Source organism: Carcharodon carcharias, chromosome 5 (assembly GCF_017639515.1).
Source record: "Carcharodon carcharias isolate sCarCar2 chromosome 5, sCarCar2.pri, whole genome shotgun sequence".
In the NCBI taxonomy this organism is placed as follows: Eukaryota; Metazoa; Chordata; class Chondrichthyes; order Lamniformes; family Lamnidae; genus Carcharodon; species Carcharodon carcharias.
The window spans coordinates 19,496,655-19,517,013 of NC_054471.1; the positions used below are offsets into that span (position 1 = coordinate 19,496,655).

At 44.2% G+C, this 20,359-nt stretch overlaps 1 protein-coding gene across 6 annotated transcripts in view; it reads right to left on the reverse strand.

Moving 5' to 3' along the window:
* Window positions 1–3,067: 3,067 nt before the first annotated feature.
* LOC121278417 (MAD2L1-binding protein-like) overlaps window positions 3,068–20,359 on the reverse strand; it is a 37,232-nt gene continuing 19,940 nt past the window's right edge. Inside the window, exons 1-4 of one of the 6 annotated variants that reach the window (XR_005943137.1) lie at window positions 19,512–19,835; window positions 12,071–12,495; window positions 6,796–7,024; window positions 4,318–4,393 (exon numbers count right to left, since the gene is read on the reverse strand). Coding sequence is in view for 3 of the 6 variants with exons in the window: in XM_041188818.1 (XP_041044752.1) it covers window positions 4,255–4,393; window positions 6,796–7,024; window positions 19,512–19,521 (378 nt within the window). In the remaining 3 variants the exon portion in view is untranslated. Of the gene's footprint in view, window positions 4,394–6,795; window positions 7,025–12,070; window positions 12,496–12,687; window positions 13,738–19,511; window positions 19,836–20,359 lie in introns of those variants that run through there. The other 5 variants (XR_005943138.1, XM_041188818.1, XR_005943136.1 and 2 more) reach the window with 5 other exon arrangements.

A 20,359-nucleotide genomic window follows, 5' to 3' on the forward strand; every position in this document is an offset into this window, starting at 1 on the left:
TAGCGGTCATGTGTTTGGAAGGTGCTGTCTGAGGAGTCTTGGTGAGTTCCTGCAGTGCATGTAGATGGTGTACACTGCTGCTACTGTGTGGAGGTGGTGGAGGCAGTGAATGTTTGTGGCTGGGGTAGCAATCAACTGGGCTGCTTTGTCCTGAATGGTGTCAAGCTTCTTAAGTGTCATTAGACCTGCACTCATCCAGACAAGTGGGGAGTATTCCATCACACTGAATTTTGCCTTGTAGATGATGGACAGGCTTTGGGGAGTCAGGAGATGTGTTACCTGTCAGATCATTCCTAGCCTCTGACCCGCTCTTGTAGCCACAGTATTTATATGGCTAGACCAGTTCAGTTTCTGGTCAATGGTAGCCCCCTGGATTTTGATAGTGGGGGTTTCAGTGATGGTAATGCTTCTGAACGTCAATCGGTGATGGTTGGATTCTCTCTTGCTGAAGGTCATTGCCTGAGACTTGTGTGGAAAATATGTTCATTGCCATTTATCTTCCAGGTCTTGCTGTATTTGGACATGGGCTGCTTCAGTATCTGAGGAGTTGCAAATGGTGCTGAACATTGTGCAATCATCAGCGAACATCCCTACTTCTGACTTTATGTTGGAAGGAAGAAGCAGCTGAAGACAATTGGGCCGAGGACATTACCCTGAGGAATTCCTACAGCAATGTCCTGGACTTAAGATGATTTGGCCTCCAAAAATGACAGCTATCGTCATTCATGCTAGGTATGACTCCACCCAATGGAGTGTACTCCCCTGATTCCCATTAACTTCAATTTTGCTTGGACTCCTTGATGCCACGCTTGGTCAAATGCTGCCTTGATGTCAAGGCTGACACACACACATCTTGAGTTCAGCTCTTTTTTTGTCCATGTTTGGACCAAGGCTGTAATTAGGTCAGGAGCCGAGTAGCTCGAGTAGAACCCAAACTGAGTGTCAGTGAGTAGGTTATTGCTGAGTAGGTGCTGCTCAATAGCACTGTTGATGACCCCTTCCATCACTTTGCTGATGATGGAGAGTAGGCTGATGGGGTGGTAACTGGCCGGGTTGGAATTGTACTGCTATTTTGTGGACAGGACATATGTGGATGATTTTCCACATTGTTGGGAAAATGCCAGTGATGTAGCTGTACTGGAGCAGTTTGGCTAGGGGCATGGTAGTTCTAGAGCACAAGTCTTCCATATTATTGCTGAAATGTTGTCAGGGTCCATAGTCTTTGCAGTATCTAGTGCCTTCAGCACATTTTAATAGCATGTGGAGTGAATCAAATCAGGTGAACACCTTCATCAGTGATGTTGGGGACATCAGGAGGTGGTCGAGATGGCTTTGGCAGCAAATGCTTCAGCCTTGTCTTTTCACTGATGATGATGGGGAACTCCAGCACAAGGATGGAGATATTTGTGCAGCCTCCCCCACTTCATTTAGTTGTTTAATTGTCCACGGCCATGTATGACTGGATGTGTCAAGACAGTAGACCATGGATCTGATCCATTGGTTGTGGGATCACCTAACTCTGTCTGTTGCATGCCGCTTCTGCTATTTGGCTCATAAGTAGTTCTGCATTGTATCTTCACCAGGTTTACATCTTATTTTTAGATATGCTTGCTGCTGCTCCTGGCATGTTTTCCTCCCTCCCCCTCAGAATGCTTTGCAGCCACTCAGTGGCATTCTTGACCCTGTTACCAGGGAGGCAACATACCATCCTGGATTTGGCTACAGAATGCCCTACACTCAGGAAACTAGCACTACCTGTCTGGTTCTCCTAGACTATCTGGTAGTCACCCATTAACTCTCTTTTTAATGTCAACAGTATCTCAAATGCCACCTCTTTCACTATGACTTTGGCAGTATCTTCCTCCTTGGCAAAGACAGATGCAAACTATTTCATTTCGTACCTCAGCTTCCCCCCGTACCTATATCCCGTTTTTGATCCTTATTCAGCCTCACTCGTTCCTTTTACTCAGGCATTTGGATTCCCTCTTGTTAACTACCAATAATTTCTTCTATTCTCTTGCCTCTTATTTCCTTGCTCACTTCCCCTCCTGAGCTTTTTATATTCAGCCTGGTTCTCATCTATATTATCAACCTAACATTAATCAAATGCACCCTTTTTCTGCTTCATTTTACATTCTATGGCTTTTATCATCTCAAGGTATCGCTCTACCTTGCCCCCTCATGACTGTATCCAAACCATGAATTGGAAGGCAGTCCATTGATCTTAGTTTCTCCTGCCAGTCTTTGGCCCAGGTAAATTGGAATCGATCTGTCTTGCTGCACTAAAATGGCCCTTCTCCAGTTAATTATTCTTGCTCTGCATTACGCCTTGTATTTTTCTATTGTATCGTAAGGTTTAGGTTAGCTATGATCAACGTTCCCCTACTGACACTTGATCCACTTGATCCACCTCATTTCCCAAAACCAGATCTGGCAATGCTTCCTTCCTCACTGGACTTGAAACATATTGATGAAGAAAATTCTACTGAAGCAGACTGTGCCCTTAAGCACGGAGAACTAGACAACATTCAGGCTTGGGTTGAAAACTGGTAACATTTCACACCTCCAAGTGTCAATGTGAATCTAACTATTTCTCCTTGATGTTCATGGCAGCACCTTTTTAAGGGCAATTAGGGATAGGCAATTAATGCTGGTGATATTCACATCTTAAGAATAAATATTTAAAAACTCTGGCCCCGATCTTCTGGTCTCCAGGTAGTCATATCTGGGAAGATACGCTGGGAGACCCCTCGATAGCCCCAATGTAAGGACTTTGCAGGAATTGCCTGGGAAGTTTTAACTTCTGTTGGGCAATTGCCCTGCATCTGGAAACTCCCTGCTCCTCCTCACCAAAACTGATTTAAATCAGAGACTTTGGATGGTTCCAACTTGCCAGAATAGTTACTCAGGAAAAGTTATAAGGATCAAAACCAGTTCTAACCCTGGGTAACTATACTACTGACCCCCTGACTATTCCCACCCACCCCTGTTGCGCCCCCCCCCCCCCCCGCCCAACATTGACTATCCCCCTGTCTCCCCTCTCCCTCACCCACTTAACAGCCATCTTACCCCCCTCACCCATCCATCTACCACCTGACCCCTCACCGACTCACCACCTCTCCTAGCTTGTCAGTGGCTTCGGGACGTTTGCCGGTATACAGCAGCTAGTGCTGTAGAAAGGTGGGCCTGGCTCGGCTCCTGCCAACACTCCTAATCTAGGAGGGAACTACTCCAGGAGCAGGTAGGTTGCACCTTTCTCAGGAGGTCCCATTTCGGAAGTCTGGGTGAGAAATGTGGAGCTCCAGTGAAGTTAAGTATATAGGAGCGGAGTGGCAATCCGAAGGTGATTCACTGTCTGATTCAGCCCTCACAATCCTTGGGCCTTGTTTTTCCTCTCTCGTGCTACCTCTTTGTTTCCATCACCCACCAAGTTAGTTTAAACATTTCCCAACATCCACACTGGGCAGAGGCATTAAGTGTAAGGTGACATGATCCACATCTTAAGAAATGTAACAAGATTTTATTGCCCTATCAGAGCATTATGATGGGGAGAAAATGATTGGGGTACAGCAACGTGGTGGTTACAATATGAGATGACCAGCCCAGAAATCGTGATTTCAAACTCCACCATGTTAAGTGAAAAAACTTGAATTCAATGTAGGGGTCCCAAAAATAAAAATATTTGCATTTATATTCTGCTCTTCATAACCACTGGATGCCTCTGTGTATTTTACAGCCAATGAGGTACTTTTGAAGTGTAGTTCTTGTTGTAATGCAGGAAACGCAGCAGGCAATTTTCACACAGCAGCTTCTGCAAACAGCAATGTGATAATGACCAGATTGTCTGTTTTTGTGATGTTGATTGGGGATAAAAAATGGCCAGCATGCCATGGGAAACTCGCCTGCTTTTCTTCAAAATAATGCCATCTACCCCAGGAGAATTGGGGCCTTGTTTAGCGTTGATCTGAAAAATGGTACCTTCAAAGTGTAGCACTCCCTTAGTTCTGCACTGGTGTGTCAATCTTAATTTGCTCAAGTCCTGGATTGGGACTTCAACCAGACCTATAGCTCAGGTGAGAATGCTACCAATTGAGCCATGGCTGATGGTAATTACCCCAAATCTGCTAGATTGTGATGAACATCAATATGACAGTCAAGACAAAGAGAAGATTCATTTTCTCTTTCAGATATGCACTTCTAGCCAAACAATTTGGGCTTTATATAGCAGCCATAATATGGTTAAATCTGCCACCCTTACCTGGTCTGCTCTACATGTGACTCCAGACCCACGGCAATGTGGTTGACTCTTAACTGCCATCTGACATAGCCACTCAGTTCAAAGGCAATATAGGTATGGGTAACAAATGCTGACCTTGCCAGTGACTTCCAAATCCTTTGAAAGAATTAAAAAAAAAACGGTTGCAGAGGAAGGTAGATTAAGGCCTTGGAGGACATTTTAAACAATTACAAGGATTTTGAAAGGAGGGTTCTGTGGGGTGGGGGGGGGGAGTCGGGGAAGAACATGGAGGTTGGAGAGTGTAGAGAGATGGGAGTTAGTTTGGGATAGAATGTGGGCCGCAAATTCCTGAGTTTGTGCCGGTTAAAGCTTGAAAGAGCTAAAACTAGAGATGAGGAATGTTACGATCATTGACCAGGCCTCCAAGTTGTTCGTGAGATCCGGTTGGGGATAAATAATGCTTTGTTTAAAGTGGACAAAATTTGAGATTCAAGACACTAATAGAACAACGCCACAAGATGCCATGCGATTTGAACAAACAAAACAAAATCAACTTTACTGGGTCAGAAAGATAAAACAATTTGTAATATTTATCTTATACTCTAACATTTAGGGTAAGTGAGGTGCATGTGAATTAACAGGCGAACTGGCTGGATACACCACATACACAATAAATGACACATGCAACCAAAACAGATTTCATGGACTTTGCAACAACCTTCCCAAACATTAGTCACACTGTGAGTCACCCAATCTCACTGAAACTCTGTCTTTCTGACGAGGGTTTCCAATCTTCATCTTCAAAGGCCTCGCCTTGGAATTCTCTCCAAAGGTTGCTCCAACTCGGACGGCTTCAATGACTGCCCACCTTGCAGTGTTTCAATCTCACCTTCTGAACCCTGGATTCCTAAGTACACTCAAACACCAAGCCACAAGAATCACAAGCACAATTTCAGCTCTTTGACTATGCCAAACAGAACACTACTGCTCCAAAGGGGTACCTTTGCCCCAGTGGCCCTCTTTACTTAGTCTGCTCCCCTCAGCTCTTTCTCTCACTTGGAGCCTTTTTCTCTGTCCCTTTCTTTTTTCTTAACTTAACTCGGACCTGTTTCTATCCCCTTTGCCCCTTGTCTTTTTGATATAACACCAGCCATGAAAAAAATCAAAACTGTGTACATCAGACTTTATTCTTTTTTGGCGTATTTTTAAAATGGGCTTCCTGCTCAACAAGATGGCTGCTACAAGTCACATGACCACAGGATTGGCTCTTTGTTCTGGAAGCATCCAACAGAAGCCAGAAAAACAAAAGCATCCCCCTCTCATCATTACGGAATCTCGCACCCTAATGTAAGGACATTATAATCACAAAACCCAGGGATTCGTAGAGATTGAAACTCATTATCCCTACAGAGTTGTTAACAGACCCAGCTCACACCTGGGACTGCCCAGGTCCATTTCAAAAGGGAACCATTGAGGGGACAGTTTGAGACTATTTGCATCCTGATAAGCTTACCCCTCTAGCAGAGTCATAGGATCTGCCTAGACAATGGCTCTCCCAAAACAAGATCCTCGACATGGATGGCAACTCTTTCATAGGTTAACGACTGGGACGTTATAAGCCATAAAACAAAGGCCAGACCCAGAAACCAGATTTTTTTCATTCATTGATGTGGGCGTTGCTGGCTGGAGCAGCATTTATTGCCCTTCTCTAGTTGCCTTTGAGAAGTGGTGGTGAGCTGCCTTCTTGAACCACTGCAGTCCATGTGGTGTAGGTACACCCACGGTGCTGTCAGGAAGGGAGTTCCAGGATTTTGACCCAGCAACAGTGAAGGAATGGCGATATATTTCCAAGTCAGGATGGTGAGTGACTTGGAGGGGAACCTCCAGGTGGTGGTGGTGTTCCCAACTATCTGCTGCCCTTGTCCTTCTAGATGGTAGTGACCGTGGGTTTGGAAGGTGCTGTCGAAGGAGCCTTGGTGAATTCCTGCAGTGTATCTTGTCGATGGTACACACTGCTGCTACTGTGCGTCGGTGTTGGAGGGAGTGAATGTTTGTGGATGTGGTGCCAATCAAGCAGCTGTTGTGTCCTGAATGATGTCAAGCTTCCTGAATGTTGTGGGAGCTGCACTCATCCAGGCAAGTGATGGGTATTCCATCACACTCCTGACTTGTGCCTTGTAGATGGTGGACAGGCTTTGAGGAATAAGGAGGTAAGTTACTCGTTGCATGATTCCTAGCCTCTGACCTGCTCTTGTAGCCACAGTATTTATATGGCTAGTCCAGTTCAGTTTCTGGTCAATGGTAACCCCCAGGATGTTGATAGTGGGGGATTCAGTGATGGTAATGCCATTGAACATCAAGGAAAATGGTTGGATTCTCTCTTGATGGAGATGGCCATTGCCTGACACTTATGTGGCGCAAATGTTACTTGCCACTTGTCAGCCCCAGCTTGGATATTGTCACTATAAACAACATAGTATTGATATTATAAACAACACTTTTGAAAGCCTTGTGGACGGAGGTCACAAGACCCAAATAACCATTTCTGAAGTCTCTACCTTCTGTTGAGAACTGAGAAACCCTCAGTTTGCCAACTAGCCATGGCTCGCTGTCGCTCGTTGGCAGCGTGTGTGTGAGCCCCAGCAACCACTGCTTTCTGAGGTTGCTGCTCCTGTCTTTGCATGGCCAGGAGCTTCAGTCGCTCTCTCCTCTGTCTTCTCTGCTCTCTGTAAGTCATCAGGTACACAGCTGGGCCACCAGGCTTCATGCTCCTGATGTGGTCCTCCTCTGGCATGAAAGAGAGAGAGAGACGTGGTTAGCAACTAATCGAACAGAGCTACAGCAGGACTGCCAACTGACCAAGCAGCTGATCAACGTGTCTCAACTCTTTGAAGCCTGTTTGATTTTAAATGTCTGTGACCATCGCCTGCTAAGCAGACTAAGCACAGAAACCCCATTGTGCAGCATCATCATCTGTTTCAAGGATTTTTGTGTTGCTGTCTCCAACCAGGAGCTCATCTGGACTGAAATCCGCCACAAAAGAAACACCGTCTGGATTTTGCCTTCTAGGACTCTGGAAATCACCTGAACTATTATTCATTTCTGTGGTTCTTTAACTGTTGTTATCCATAGTTGTAAAAATTTCCTCTTTTCTATACTCCTTAATGTATATGTGTGTGAGAGGTTGCAAACAATTGCATTCCACCTCAGGTTTGAATTTGAAATAAACTAACCTCTGAGTTAATCATAATGAGAGTTTGCTGTGTGTTACCTATAAGATTAGACCACAGCCGACTTTAAAAATAATTCCAAAACATCTCTGCTTACAGACAGGCAGGGAGAGGATAAAGAAGCTCAGTTCGCTTCTCCCCTGACCGTAACACTGCGACTTTTTTTTGGGACCTCTCCCTGGGACACTTGCTGGCTATGGCACTCTGCACCCTGTCAACTGACTCAGGTTTTCATGCCCTTATTTTTCCTCCAGGTACAGGGCCTGTCCTGGGCCTGAAGAAAGCAAAGATGCTGAACTGCGCATGTGCAGTCTGCTCCCTGCCTGCGCATGTGCAGTCTGCTCCCTGCCTGCGCATGTGCAGTCTGCTCCCTGCCTGCGCATGTGCAGTCTGCTCCCTGCCTGCGCATGTGCAGTCTGCTCCCTGCCTGCGCATGTGCATGAAGTCCATAGTCCATCAGGACCTGGAGTTCCCGACCTTTGCACTCAACAAGTTAAGTTTCATAACACCTTTCCATTTGGAAGAAAGAAAGCTTCGCTACATTGAAGGTTTCTTTACAATTTCTTTACAAACATTTCTAACAAATAGCTTATTATATTCTATACAAATAATCTTTTCATTTTGTTCCACAATTACACATATTGTATTATAAATTTACGAAGGTTTAACTAAAACAAAAACCAATACATGTAACAAGTAGAATTAGCAGAATTTAAACATCATAGAATTATCATGACTCAGAGCTTGCATTTTTCCCCTTTATTCCTGGTCTTTAACTCAGCAAAGAATGTTTAATTTAAGTCCACAGTCCAATTATCATCCTCTCAGTTACCTGTAGGCATAACTTAGCTCATTTTCCAAACCCAAGTTTGGTAATATCTCATTTCGAGGTAATAAGGTTAAAATAGCTTCTTTGCGCACCAATAGCTAATTTCTCTGATCAAAATTTTTTTCAACCATTTCAAGGATGTTATTGAGATGCTTTTTATGTTCACACAAAGGGTTTGGTATTCCTGCTTGGTTTGATCCTTGAACAATTTAAGATCAAGTAGTTTCTCCTGATCCCATTCCAAACAGGTCTTATTTAATTCTCTTTGAATAATATCAACCACTTCCTCACTCTGGACTTTTATTTTTCTTTCCAATACTTCAACTCTTTCACGCTATTCATGAGCCACATCATTCCACTCCTCTGAGGGCTTTAAATGGTCTTTTGCAAACTGTCTATCTCCCTGGATACCTGCTGATGTACCCTGTCTATCAACATTGGCAAGCACTTGTAATTCAGTGTCCAGTCATTGACCCTCGCAGATCATTTTTGTTTTAATTCCTTTCCGTTGACAATTCTTCATTCTGCGGGCACTTCTGCTGCTTCTGCACTGTCCATTATTGAGGTTGATACATCAGTATTGTTACATGCATCAGTTCTTCACTCAACTGGATGACAATTGGGCAAGGAGTTTTTATTCACAGGAACAACTTCAGAATGGTGACATCCCATCCCAGGTTGTGGAAAAACTCAGCAGGTCTAACAGCACGTGTGGAGAGAAAAACAAGAGTTAATGTTTCGAGTCCGTATGACTCTTCTTCAGAGCTACAGGGAAGTAGAAATGTGATGAAGTTTATACTGGTTAAGGGAGGAGGGGGGTGGAGCAGGTGAAGCTGGATGGAAGGTAAGCTATAGGTGGGGGCAAAGGAGAGATTGACAAAGATGTCATGGACAAAAGGACATAGGGGTGTTAGTGATAGTGTTACTGGCTAAAGAAGGTGCTGATGGGGCCATTAAGATAAGAAAGCAGAATGTGGATAATAGCAGGACAAAGGTAAGCACTCTGGAAAGAGCAACATGAACAAGTGAAAGATGGGCCTTGTGGGGTGGGGTAAAAGATCGAAAATAGGATAAAAAGTTGGGATAAAACAATGAATAAGTGAATAAAAATGAAAATAAATAAAAATAAGTGGATTTAAAAAAATTGAAAATAAAAATGAATATTGAAAACAGGGGGTAAAAAAGGGGTGAAGATGGAGGAGAGAGTTCATGGTCTGAAGTTGTTGTACTCAATATTCAGTCCGGAAGGCTGTAAAGTGCCTAGTCGGTAGATGAGGTGCTGTTCCTCCAGTTTGCGTTGAGCTTCACTGGAACATTGCAGCAGGCCAAGGACGGACATGTGGGCATGAGAGCAGGGTGGTGTGTTGAAATGGCAAGCGACAGGAGAGTCTGGGTCATGTTTGTGGACAGACCGAAGGTGTTTTGCAAATCGGTCACCCAGTCTGTGTTTGGTCTCTCCAATGTAGAGGAGACCACATTGGGAGCAGCGAATGCAGTGGACCAAATTGAAGGAAGTGCAAGTGAAGCGCTGCTTCACCTGAAAGGAGTGTTTGGCCCTTGGACGGTGAGGATGTAAAGGGGGAGGTGCTGTACCTTTTGCAATTGCATGGGAAGGGGATGAGGTGTTGGGGTTGATGAAGGAGTGGACCAGGGTGTCCCAGAGGGGTGAAAAGTGAGGACAAGGGGGACCCTATCATGGTTCTGGGAAGGAAAGGAAGATGTGAGGGCAGAGGCGTGGTAGATGGGTCAGCCATAGTTGAGGGCTCTGTCAACCACAGTGGATGAGGAACCTCGGTTAAGGAAGAAGGAAGACATGTCAGAAGCACCGTTTTGGAAAGCGGCACCATTGGAACAGATGCGACGAAGGCGAAGGAACTGAGAGGATGGGATGCAGTCCTTACAGGAAGCAGGGTGTGGCCTCCTTCAGTTTGGTGTACTTCGTTCACTGCTCCCAATGTGGTCTCTACATTGGAGAGACCAAACGCAGACTGGGTGACCGCTTTGTAGAACACCTTTGGTCTGTCCGCAAGCATGACCCAGACTCTCCTGTCGCTTGCCATTTCAACACACCACCCAGCTCTCATGCCCACATGTCCGTCCTTGCAATGTGCCAGTGAAGCCCAACGCAAACTGGAGGAACAACACCTCATCTTCTGATTAGGCACTTTACAGCCTTCCGGACTGAATATTGAGTTCAACAACTCAGACCATGAACTCTCTCCTCTATCCTCACCCCTTTTTTCAATATTAATTTTTATTTTAAAATTTTTAGCCACTTATTTTTTATTTTCATTTTTATTCAAAGGTTTCTCCCCACCTTTTATTCTATTTTCGATCTTTTTTCCCACTGCCATCCCCTCCCCCCGCCCCACCTGAAGGGCCGTCTGTCACTTGTTCATGTTGTTCTTTTCAGACTGCTTATCCTTGTCCTGCTATTATCACATTCTGCTTTCTTACCTTAATGCCACCATCAGCACCTCCTTTAGCCCTTACTACTACCATTAACACCCATATGCCCTTTTGTCCATGACATCTTTGTCAATCTCTCCTTTGCCCCTACCTATCGCTGGCCTTCTATCCAGCTTCACCTGCTCCACCCTCCTTAAACAGTATAAATTTCATCATATTTGTACTTCCCTTTAGCTCTGAAGAAGAGTCATACGGAATCGAGACATTAACTCTGTTTTGCTCTTCACAGATGCTGCTGAGTTTTTCCAGCCTTTTCTGTTTTTGTTTCAGATTTCCAGCATCTGCAGTATTTTGCTTTCATCTTAGTGTGGAAAAACTGCACTGTCCGCTATATCATTACCCAATATAAAGCCTACAGTTTTAGTAGGTAATTTTGGAACAATTCCAATAACACAAGATCCCTTTATCAGAGCATAACTTCAATTTACTTTATGCAATGGGTAAGACACACATTTACCCTCAGTACCCTGTATTAATACATTCCAATTCAGTGAACTTTCTGAGGAAAGGTCCAAATCCTTTGCTAGTAAAAAGCTCTGAGCTGAGCCAGTATCTCTCAGGATAACAATTTTTCTGGGCCATTTTTTGGACAAAATGGAGTGACCTCTCCTTCCAATATAATCTTGTATTCTTGTTTAGTTCTATCTACTCCTTCTGTAAAAAAACATTAGTAGCATTGGGTTTCTCACAAGTTTCACTTTCTGGTGCAACTTTCTCTGTGGAAGTCTCTGACACTTGCACCAGTGCCACTCATTTCCTTTTCTGGTACAGCCTTTCCTAAAGACTTCTTAAGCATTATTACTGCCACCGGTTTACCATTCAGTTTCTAACAATGGACTTTTGAGATGCCCGGTCTTATAGCAATAAAGCATACTGGTTTCTTTACATCATCCTTATCCTCTACACTATAATTTTTCTTGACTGGAACATCTTCTACTTCCTCCATAAAGTTAGACTCTTTCCTGTTCCTCCAACTTCCCCGTGGGTTTACAGCTGGAGATCTACTTCCCCCTAGCTGCCTGTTTGATATATCATACCCATCAGTCAGAACTGCTGCTTCTTTAGAAACATTATGGTCGTCCAGGTGTCACCTAATAGTTATTGGGTGTTATTTTGGAATTCTTCCCATATCATTAGCCTCCTCATGTTCTCAAAATTTTGCTCTAACTTCAGGGATGGAAACCACTGGTCCCACAGCAGCAATTCTACAAACATTTCATTTGGTCTTTTCTTTGAAGTTTGAAATTTCAAAAGATATGCTTCAGGGACAAGCTTATAAGCATTAAGTACTGCAGTTTTAACTACCTCATAATCTGAAGATTGTTCTTCTGAAAGGCTAGAATACACATCCATAGCTTCCCAAACAAGACACTTTGTAAAATGAGAGTCCATATGTCTTTTGCCACTCAGCTTTGGAACCACCTTTTCAAACGAGATAAAATATCCCTCAACTCCGTCTTCAGTGAACTTAGACAATAAACAAGGAGTCTGTCATATCAAAGCTCAGAATGGACTCAATTCCTCATCCGAACTGCTAGACTCTCTTTCACTGCGTAACCTAAATTGTTCTCTAGCCAGTTCATGGTATCTGATCTCTGTCTTCGAAAATCAAGTTCAAGCTTTGGCATTTCCATTTCTTTTGCTCTTTCTTCTTGCTCTTTTGCTTAATTCTTTCTCTGGAGTTCAAGTTCAAGCCTTTTCATTTCTTTTTCCATCTCAAGCTGCTTCACCTGCAAACCAATTGTGATCTGGATTAAGTTTTTCTTCTTCTAATCCCAAATACTGTACTATTACCTCAATTATTTCTGCTTTTTTAGCTCCTACTTTTAACTGTAACTCTTTTGCTAGTGCAATTAACCTAAGCCTCAGTTAATTGTTACAAAGCACTCAGGGATAAACCTTCCCTCTCCAGAAAAGTCTTAGCAATTGCCAAAGTATAGCAGAAATTCAGTATAGTAGAAATTTCACCTTGGAAATCTTATCAACCTTAATCCCAGCAAGTATCAGTATGTATTTGTCTGTGGATTTGAAATCCTGGACAAGATCCCAATTTATGTTATGATCCTTGGCCAGACCCTTAATTTGTTGGTGAGATCTGGTTAGGGACCAATATGTTGTTTAACATAGACTAAGTCTGAGATGCAAGACACTTGCTAATATAATAAAGCCATAAAATTCCACGGATTTTGAACAAAAAAACTTTAATATACAAGGTCAGAAAGCTAAAACAATTTACAAAATCGAACTTATACTCCATGAGGTACATGTGAATTAACGCTACCCTTGGTATAATTTCTCCTGACGCGTAGCCAAGCCGGCCCCTTAACAACCACAAAAACGGGCTCCCGTCTCCAAATGGGCATTCGATGAATGAGGGCCCCTGTCTTACCTAGGGACCACGTAGAATCTGAGGGGAAAGCCAAAAAAATGCATCTCTGAGGAGGAGGAGGAGGGGTTAACAGGAAAATGAGTACAAATCCAACATTTAGTCCAATTAACTTGCGAGGCTACGGCCTGCATTCGTTGAACCGCAGAATTGGTAAGCCATGCCCAAGCAAGGACAACGCAGGACAGGATCCAAATCAGAGTCAGCATTCTGACGGCTCAGTTAATGTTCCTGCACAAGCACTTCATCCGAGATCAGCATCCACTTGACGTGTGATGTGTGTATCCACAAGGGTCGTCCTTCAACTTTCACAGCTGAATGGGTGGTGAGCAGGACTTGGAAAGGTCCCTCCCATCGAGGTTCCAAATAGGTCTTTACCAGGACTAGGTCCCCTGGCTGGTATTGATAGCAGTCTTCAATGGTGGGCTTTTTCTGAGCTTTTTTTCTTTCCACCACCCCAGTAGACTGGGGGTGGTATGGGCAGGAAAGGTGATGGGTGCATTGTAAGGCCTTCAGCAGTTCCTTTATCACTTTAGCAGTAAAATGAGGCCCATTATCACTCGATAAAACCTCTGGTATCCCAAACCTGGGTATGTATTCACGCAACAACAATTTTACAACAACAGCATCATTTCGTCGGGTGGGATACCCCTCCACCCATCGTGAGAACAAACATACTAGAACTAAAACATAATTATATCCCATACATTTAGGCATTTGTATAAAGTCCATTTGTAGTTGTACAAACGGGCCCCATGGCTGGGTTCCCGTACCAGCAGTCACTGTGGGCGTCTTGCCTGGGTTATGTCGCTGACCAAGCAGACATTGTGAAGCTATTTTAGCTGCCATGGTGAAAAACCCAGGCGCAACCCACATCTGCTGTGCCAATCTGTTCATTCCCCTTTGCCTCAATATTTTCTACTCTATATAATGTCCTGCTGGGTGTTGACATAGGTATGACAGATATTACTAATGCCTATTAGCATGTTACTATTCACTATACATTCAACATTCATTCTATATACACGTGTCAAACCTCTGAGCTGGCAACCGGTCAAGTCATGATTCTTGTGTCGTGAGAGATTCAATAAATGCTTATTAGTTACCCATAAAGGAACTACCCCTTCATTAATCTGTCTTACCTTCTCTCGGGCTTGTTCCAGTGCCCAAGATCCATAGGTGCTGCATACATCATTTCTGCTCGCTTCGTCTGAAATATCTTTCCCTATTTCAACTAATTTATTGATAGTCCCCGCATGACTTTCGAGCACGGTAGCCATGAAACCATAAGATCATAAGACATAGGAGCAGAAATTAGGCCATTTGGCCCATCGAGTCTGCTCCACCATTCAACCATGGCTGATAAGTTTCTCAATCCCATTCTCCCGCCTTCTCCCCGTAACCTTTGATCTCCTTACCAATCAAGAACCTATCTATCTCGGTCTTAAGTACACTCAATGACCTGGCCTCCACAGCCTTCTGTGGCAATGATTTCCATAGATTCACCACTCTCTGGCTAAAGAAGTTTCTCCTCAGCTTTGTTCTAAAAGGTCTTCACTTTACTCTGAGGCTCTGCCCTCGGGTCCTAGTCTCTCCTACTAATGTAAACATCTTCCCCACGTCCACTCTATCCAGGCCTTTCAGTATTCTGTAAGTTTCAATCAGATCCCCCCTTATCCTTCAAAACTCCATTGAATATAGACCCAGAGTCCTCAAACGTTCCTCATACGTTAAGACTTTCATTCCTGGGATCGTTCTCGTGAACCTCTGCTGGACTCTCTCCAGGGCCAGAACATCATTCCTGAGATATGGGGCCCAAAGTTGCTCACAATATTCTACATGTGGTTTGACCAGAGCCTTATAAAGCCTCAGCAGCACATCAGTGCTTTTATATCCTAGTCCTCTCGAAATAAATGCCAACATTGCATTTGCCTTCCTAACTACCGACTCAACCTGCAAGTTAACCTTAAGAGAATCCTGGACTAGGACTCCCAAGTCCCTTTGCACTCCAGATTTCTGAATTCTCTCCCCATTTAGAAAATAGTCTATGCCTCTATTCTTCCTACCAAAGTGCATGACCTCACACTTGCCCACGTTGTATTCCATCTGCCACTCCTTTGCCCATTCTAACCTGTCCAAATCCTTTTGCAGCCTCCCCGCCTCCTCAATACTACCTGCCCCTCCACCTATCTTTGTATCATCTGCAAAGTTAGCCAGGATGCCCTCAGTTCTTTCACCTAGATCATTAATGTATAAAGTGAAAAGTTGTGAAATTATAATGAAGACCAAAGCAAAATCCCTGTCTAATTTATCTGCCATCTCCATACTTTCCATTATCAATTCCCCAGGTGCACTTTCTATAGGACCAACGCTCACTTTGTTAACTCTTCTTATTTAAACATCCATAGAAACTCTTACTATGTCTTTGTCACTAGCTAGCTTTCTCTCGTACTCTGATTTTTCCCTCTGGCTTAATCTTTTTGTCATTCTTTGTGTTCTTTATATTCCTTCCAGCCTTCTGACCTGCCACCCATCTTTGCACAATTATCTGCTTTTTCTTTACGTTTAATACTATCTTTAACTTTTTTAGTTAACCACGGATGGTGGGCCCTCCCCTTGGAATTTTTCTTTCTCATTGGAATGTAAATATTCTGTGTATTTTGAAATATCCCTTTAAATGTCTGCCACTGAACCTCTATTGACCTATCCCTTAACCTTATTCGTCAGTTCACTTTAGCTAGCTCTGCTTTCATACCCTCATTAATTGCCCTTATTTAGTTTAAAATACTAGTCTTGGATGCACTCGTCTCTCCCTCAAAACAAATATAAAATTCAATCATGCTATGATCGCTACCTAGGGGTGCCTTCATTAGGACGTTATCAATTAATCCTATCTCTTTGATCAATAGCAGGCCTAGTATAGCCTGCTCGGCTCCAGAACGTGCTGTTCTAAGAAACTCTCTCAGAAACATTCTATGAACTCCTCATCTATGCTACCTTTGCCCATCTGAATTTTCCTGTCTATATTTAGATTAAAATCCTCCATGATTATGCTTTACCTTTCTGACAAGCTCCCATTATCTCTTCTTTTATACTCTATAGTTACAATTAGGGGGTCTGTACATTACTCCCACAAGTGACTTCCTGCCTGTTTCATTTTTCATCTCAACCCAAACTGCTTCTACATCCTGGTTTCCTGAACTTCGGTCTTCCCTTTCTAATGTGCTAATACCATTATCAATTAACAGAGCCACCTCTCCACATTTTCCTAACTTCCTTTCTTCCTGAATGATATGTACCCTTCAATATTCAGGTTCCAATCTATGTCATCCTGTAGGCATGTCTCTGTATGGCAATTAGATCATATTTATTTCTATTTGTGCGATCAGCTCATCTGTTTTGTTTCGAATACGATGTGCGTTTAGATACAGAGCACTTGGTTTTGTCCTTTTATTATTTTTGTAGTGTCTAGCCTTATCTGTTGATTTACTCTTAGATTTGTACTCTCAGGCTCTGAGTTTTACATCCCAGAAACAGGCCCTTCGGCCCATCGTGTCAGTGCCGGCCATCAAGCTCCTCTCTATTCTAATTCAATTTTTCAGCACTTGGTCCAAATCCCTGTATGCTATGACATTTCAAATGCTCATCTAAATACTTAAATGCTGTGAGGGTTCCTGCCTCTACCAGCCCCTCAGGCAGTGTGTTCCAGATTTCAAGGGTGAAAAAATTTTTCCTCAAATTTCCTGCCCCTTACCTTAAATCTATGCCCCGTGGATATTGACAGCTCCGCTAAGGGGAAAAGTTTCTTCCTATCTATGCCCCTCATAATTTTGAATACCTCTATCAGGTCCCCACTCAGCCTTCTCTGCTCTAAGGAAAACAATCCTAGCCTATCCAGTATCTCTTCATAGCTGAAATGCTCCAGCCCATGCAACATCCTGGTGAATCTCCTCTGCACCTTCTCCAGTGCAATCACATCCTTCCTATAGTGTGGCGACTAGACCCCCCCCAACAGTACTCCAGCTGTGACATAACTAGTGTTTTATACAGCACCAACATAACCTCCCTGTTCTTATATTCTATGCCTCGGCTAATAAAGGCAAACATCCCATATGCCTTCTTAACCATCTTATCTACCTGTGCTGCTGCCTTCAGGGACCTATAGACATGTACACCAAGATCCCTCTGATCCTCTGTATCCCCTAGGGTCCTACCATTCATTGTGTATTCCCTTGCCATATTAGTCCTCCCAAAATGCATCACCTCACACTTCTCAGGATTATATTCCATTTGCCACTGCTCTACCCATCTTACCAGCCCATTATATTGTCCTGTGATCGAAGGCTTTTGTCCTGACTATTTATGACACCACCAATTTTCGTGTCATCTGCAAACTTACTGATCATTCCTCCCATAGAAACATAGAAAATAGGAGCAGCAGACGACCATTCAGCCCTTCGAGCCTGCTCCACCATTCATTACGATCATGGCTGATCAGCCAACTCAATATCCTGCTCCCGCTTTCTTTCCTTATCCTTTGATCCCTTTTGCCCCAAGAACTATATCTAACTCCTTCAGGCTAACTGTTTTCCAAGTGCTCAGCTATTAAATCTTCTGTAAACAATTCACGTCTAAATCATTAATGTACACTACAAACAGCAAGGATCCCAGCAACGATCCCTGCAGTACAAGATTTTGGCCTCAACTACTTTCTGTGGTAGCGAATTCCACAGGCTCACCACTCTCTGGGTGAAGAAATTTCTCCTCATCTCAGTCCTAAATGGTCTACCCTGTATCCTCAGACTCTGACCCCTGGTTCTGGTCTCCTCCACCATCAGGAACATCCTTTCTGCATCTACCCTGTATAGTTCTGTTAGAATTTTATAGGTTTCTATGAAAACCCCCTCATTCTTCTCAACTCCTGCGAATACAATCCTAACCAACTCAATCTCTCCTCATGTCAGTCCCGCCATCCCAGGAATCAGTCTGGTAAACCTTCGCTGCACTCCCTCTATAGCAAGAACATCCTTCCTCAGATAAGGAGACCAAAACTGCACACAACATCCCAAGTGTGGTCTCACCAAGGCCCTGTATAATTGCAGCAACACATCCCTGATCCTGTACTCGAATCCCCTCACTATGAAGGCCAACATACCATTTGCCTTCTTTACACCTGCTGCACCTGGATGCTTACCTTCAGCCACTGGTGTACGAGGACACCCAGGTTTCGTTGCACATTCCCCTCTCTCAATTTATAGCCAATCAGATAATAATCTGCCTTCTTGTTTTTGCTACCAAAGTGGATAACCTCACATTTATCCACATTATACTGCATCTGCCATGCATTTGCCCACTCACTCAGCTTGTCCAAGTCACACTGAAGCATCTCTGCATCCTCCTCACAGCTCACCCTCCCACCCAGCTTTGTGTCATCTGCAAATTTGGAGATATTACATTTAGTTTCCTTATCTAAATCATTAATATATATTGTGAATAGCTGGGTCCCAGCACTGATCCCTGCACTACCCCACTAGTCACTGCCTGCCATTCGGAAAAAGACCCGTTAGTTCCTGCTCTTTGTTTCCTGTCTGCCAACCAGTTTTCTATCCATTTCAATAAACTATCCCCAAACCCATGCACTTTAATTTTACACGTTAATCTCTTATGTGGGACTTTGTCGAAAGCCTTCTGAAAGTCCAAATAAACCACATCCACTGGCTCCCCCTCATCAACTCTACTAGTTACATCCTCGAATATTTCCAGTAGATTTGTCAAGCATGATTTCCCTTTCGTAAATCCATGCTAACTCTGTCCGATTCTGCCACTGTTTTCCAAGTGCTCAGCTATTAAATCTTTTATAATGGACTCTAGAATTTTCCCCACTACTGACGTCAGGCTGACTGGTCTATAATTCCCTGTTTTCTCTCTACCACCCTTTTTAAATAGTGGGGTTACATTAGCTACCCTCCAATCTGTAGGAACTGCTCCAGAGTCCATAGAATCTCAGAAGATAACCACCAATGCATCCACTATTTCTAGGGCCACTTCCTTAAATACTCTGGGATTGAGATTATTAGGTCCTGGGGATTTATCAGCCTTCAATCCCATCAATTTCTCCAACACCATTTCCCTAATAATACTGTTTTCTTGCAGCAGTGCAGGCCAGGACATTGAATATACTCAAGGCTGCATTAGATAGGTTTTTTGGATAAGACAGATAGGAAAGTGGAGTTGAAGCCACAATCAGATCAGCAATGATTTTATTGGGTGACAGAGCAGGCTTAATGGATCAAATGGTTTCCTCCTGCTTTCTTATGATCTTTCATACAGAGACAATATTCCCGACGTGGTTTTACTTACCTTCCCACATTCTCGCCTGCTGAAGAAAGCTAGTTGTTGATATGGGAGTGGTAACTGCTGCCTCTGGTACAGGACATGTTTCAGAAGCTCACACACCAACCGGCAGCAGCTCTCTGGACTCAAGTGACCAGGGAACAGCACTGGGAACTCAGCCTCTCCACCAGCCTCAAACCTGGAGTCACTCAGCAGCTCCCACCCCACGCCAGACCTTGGCTGCAGTTCAGCCTCTCTCCTGTACCCACTTTCCCTGTCCTCCTCCGTAGACAGATTCTCATCATGACTGCCGGCTGTTCCTGCTGCCATGCAAGACCCTTTCCCCATCTCGCCCACCTCCCCTGCCTTCCCCTCCTCCTCTACCACCTTCCCCTCCTCCTCCTCCTCCCCCTGTTCCTCCACCACCACCTTCCCCTCTTCCACTTCTACCACCACCTTCCCCTCCTCCACTTCTACCACCACCTTCCCCTCCTCCACCACCTTCCCCTCCTCCACTTCTACCAACACCTTCCCCTCCTCCACTTCTACCACCACCTTCCCCTCCTCCACCACCTTCCCCATCTCCACTTCTACCACCACCTTCCCCTCCTCCACCACCTTCCCCTCCTCCACTTCTACCAACACCTTCCCCTCCTCCACCACCACCTTCCACTCCTCCACTTCTACCACCACCTTCCCCTCCTCCACTTCTACCACCACCTTCCCCTCCTCCACCACCTTCCCCTCCTCCACTTCTACCAACACCTTCCCCTCCTCCACCACCACCTTCCACTCCTCCACTTCTACCACCACCTTCCCCATCTCCTCCTCCTTCCCTATCTCCTTCCCCTCCTCCTCCTTCCCCACCGTTCCCT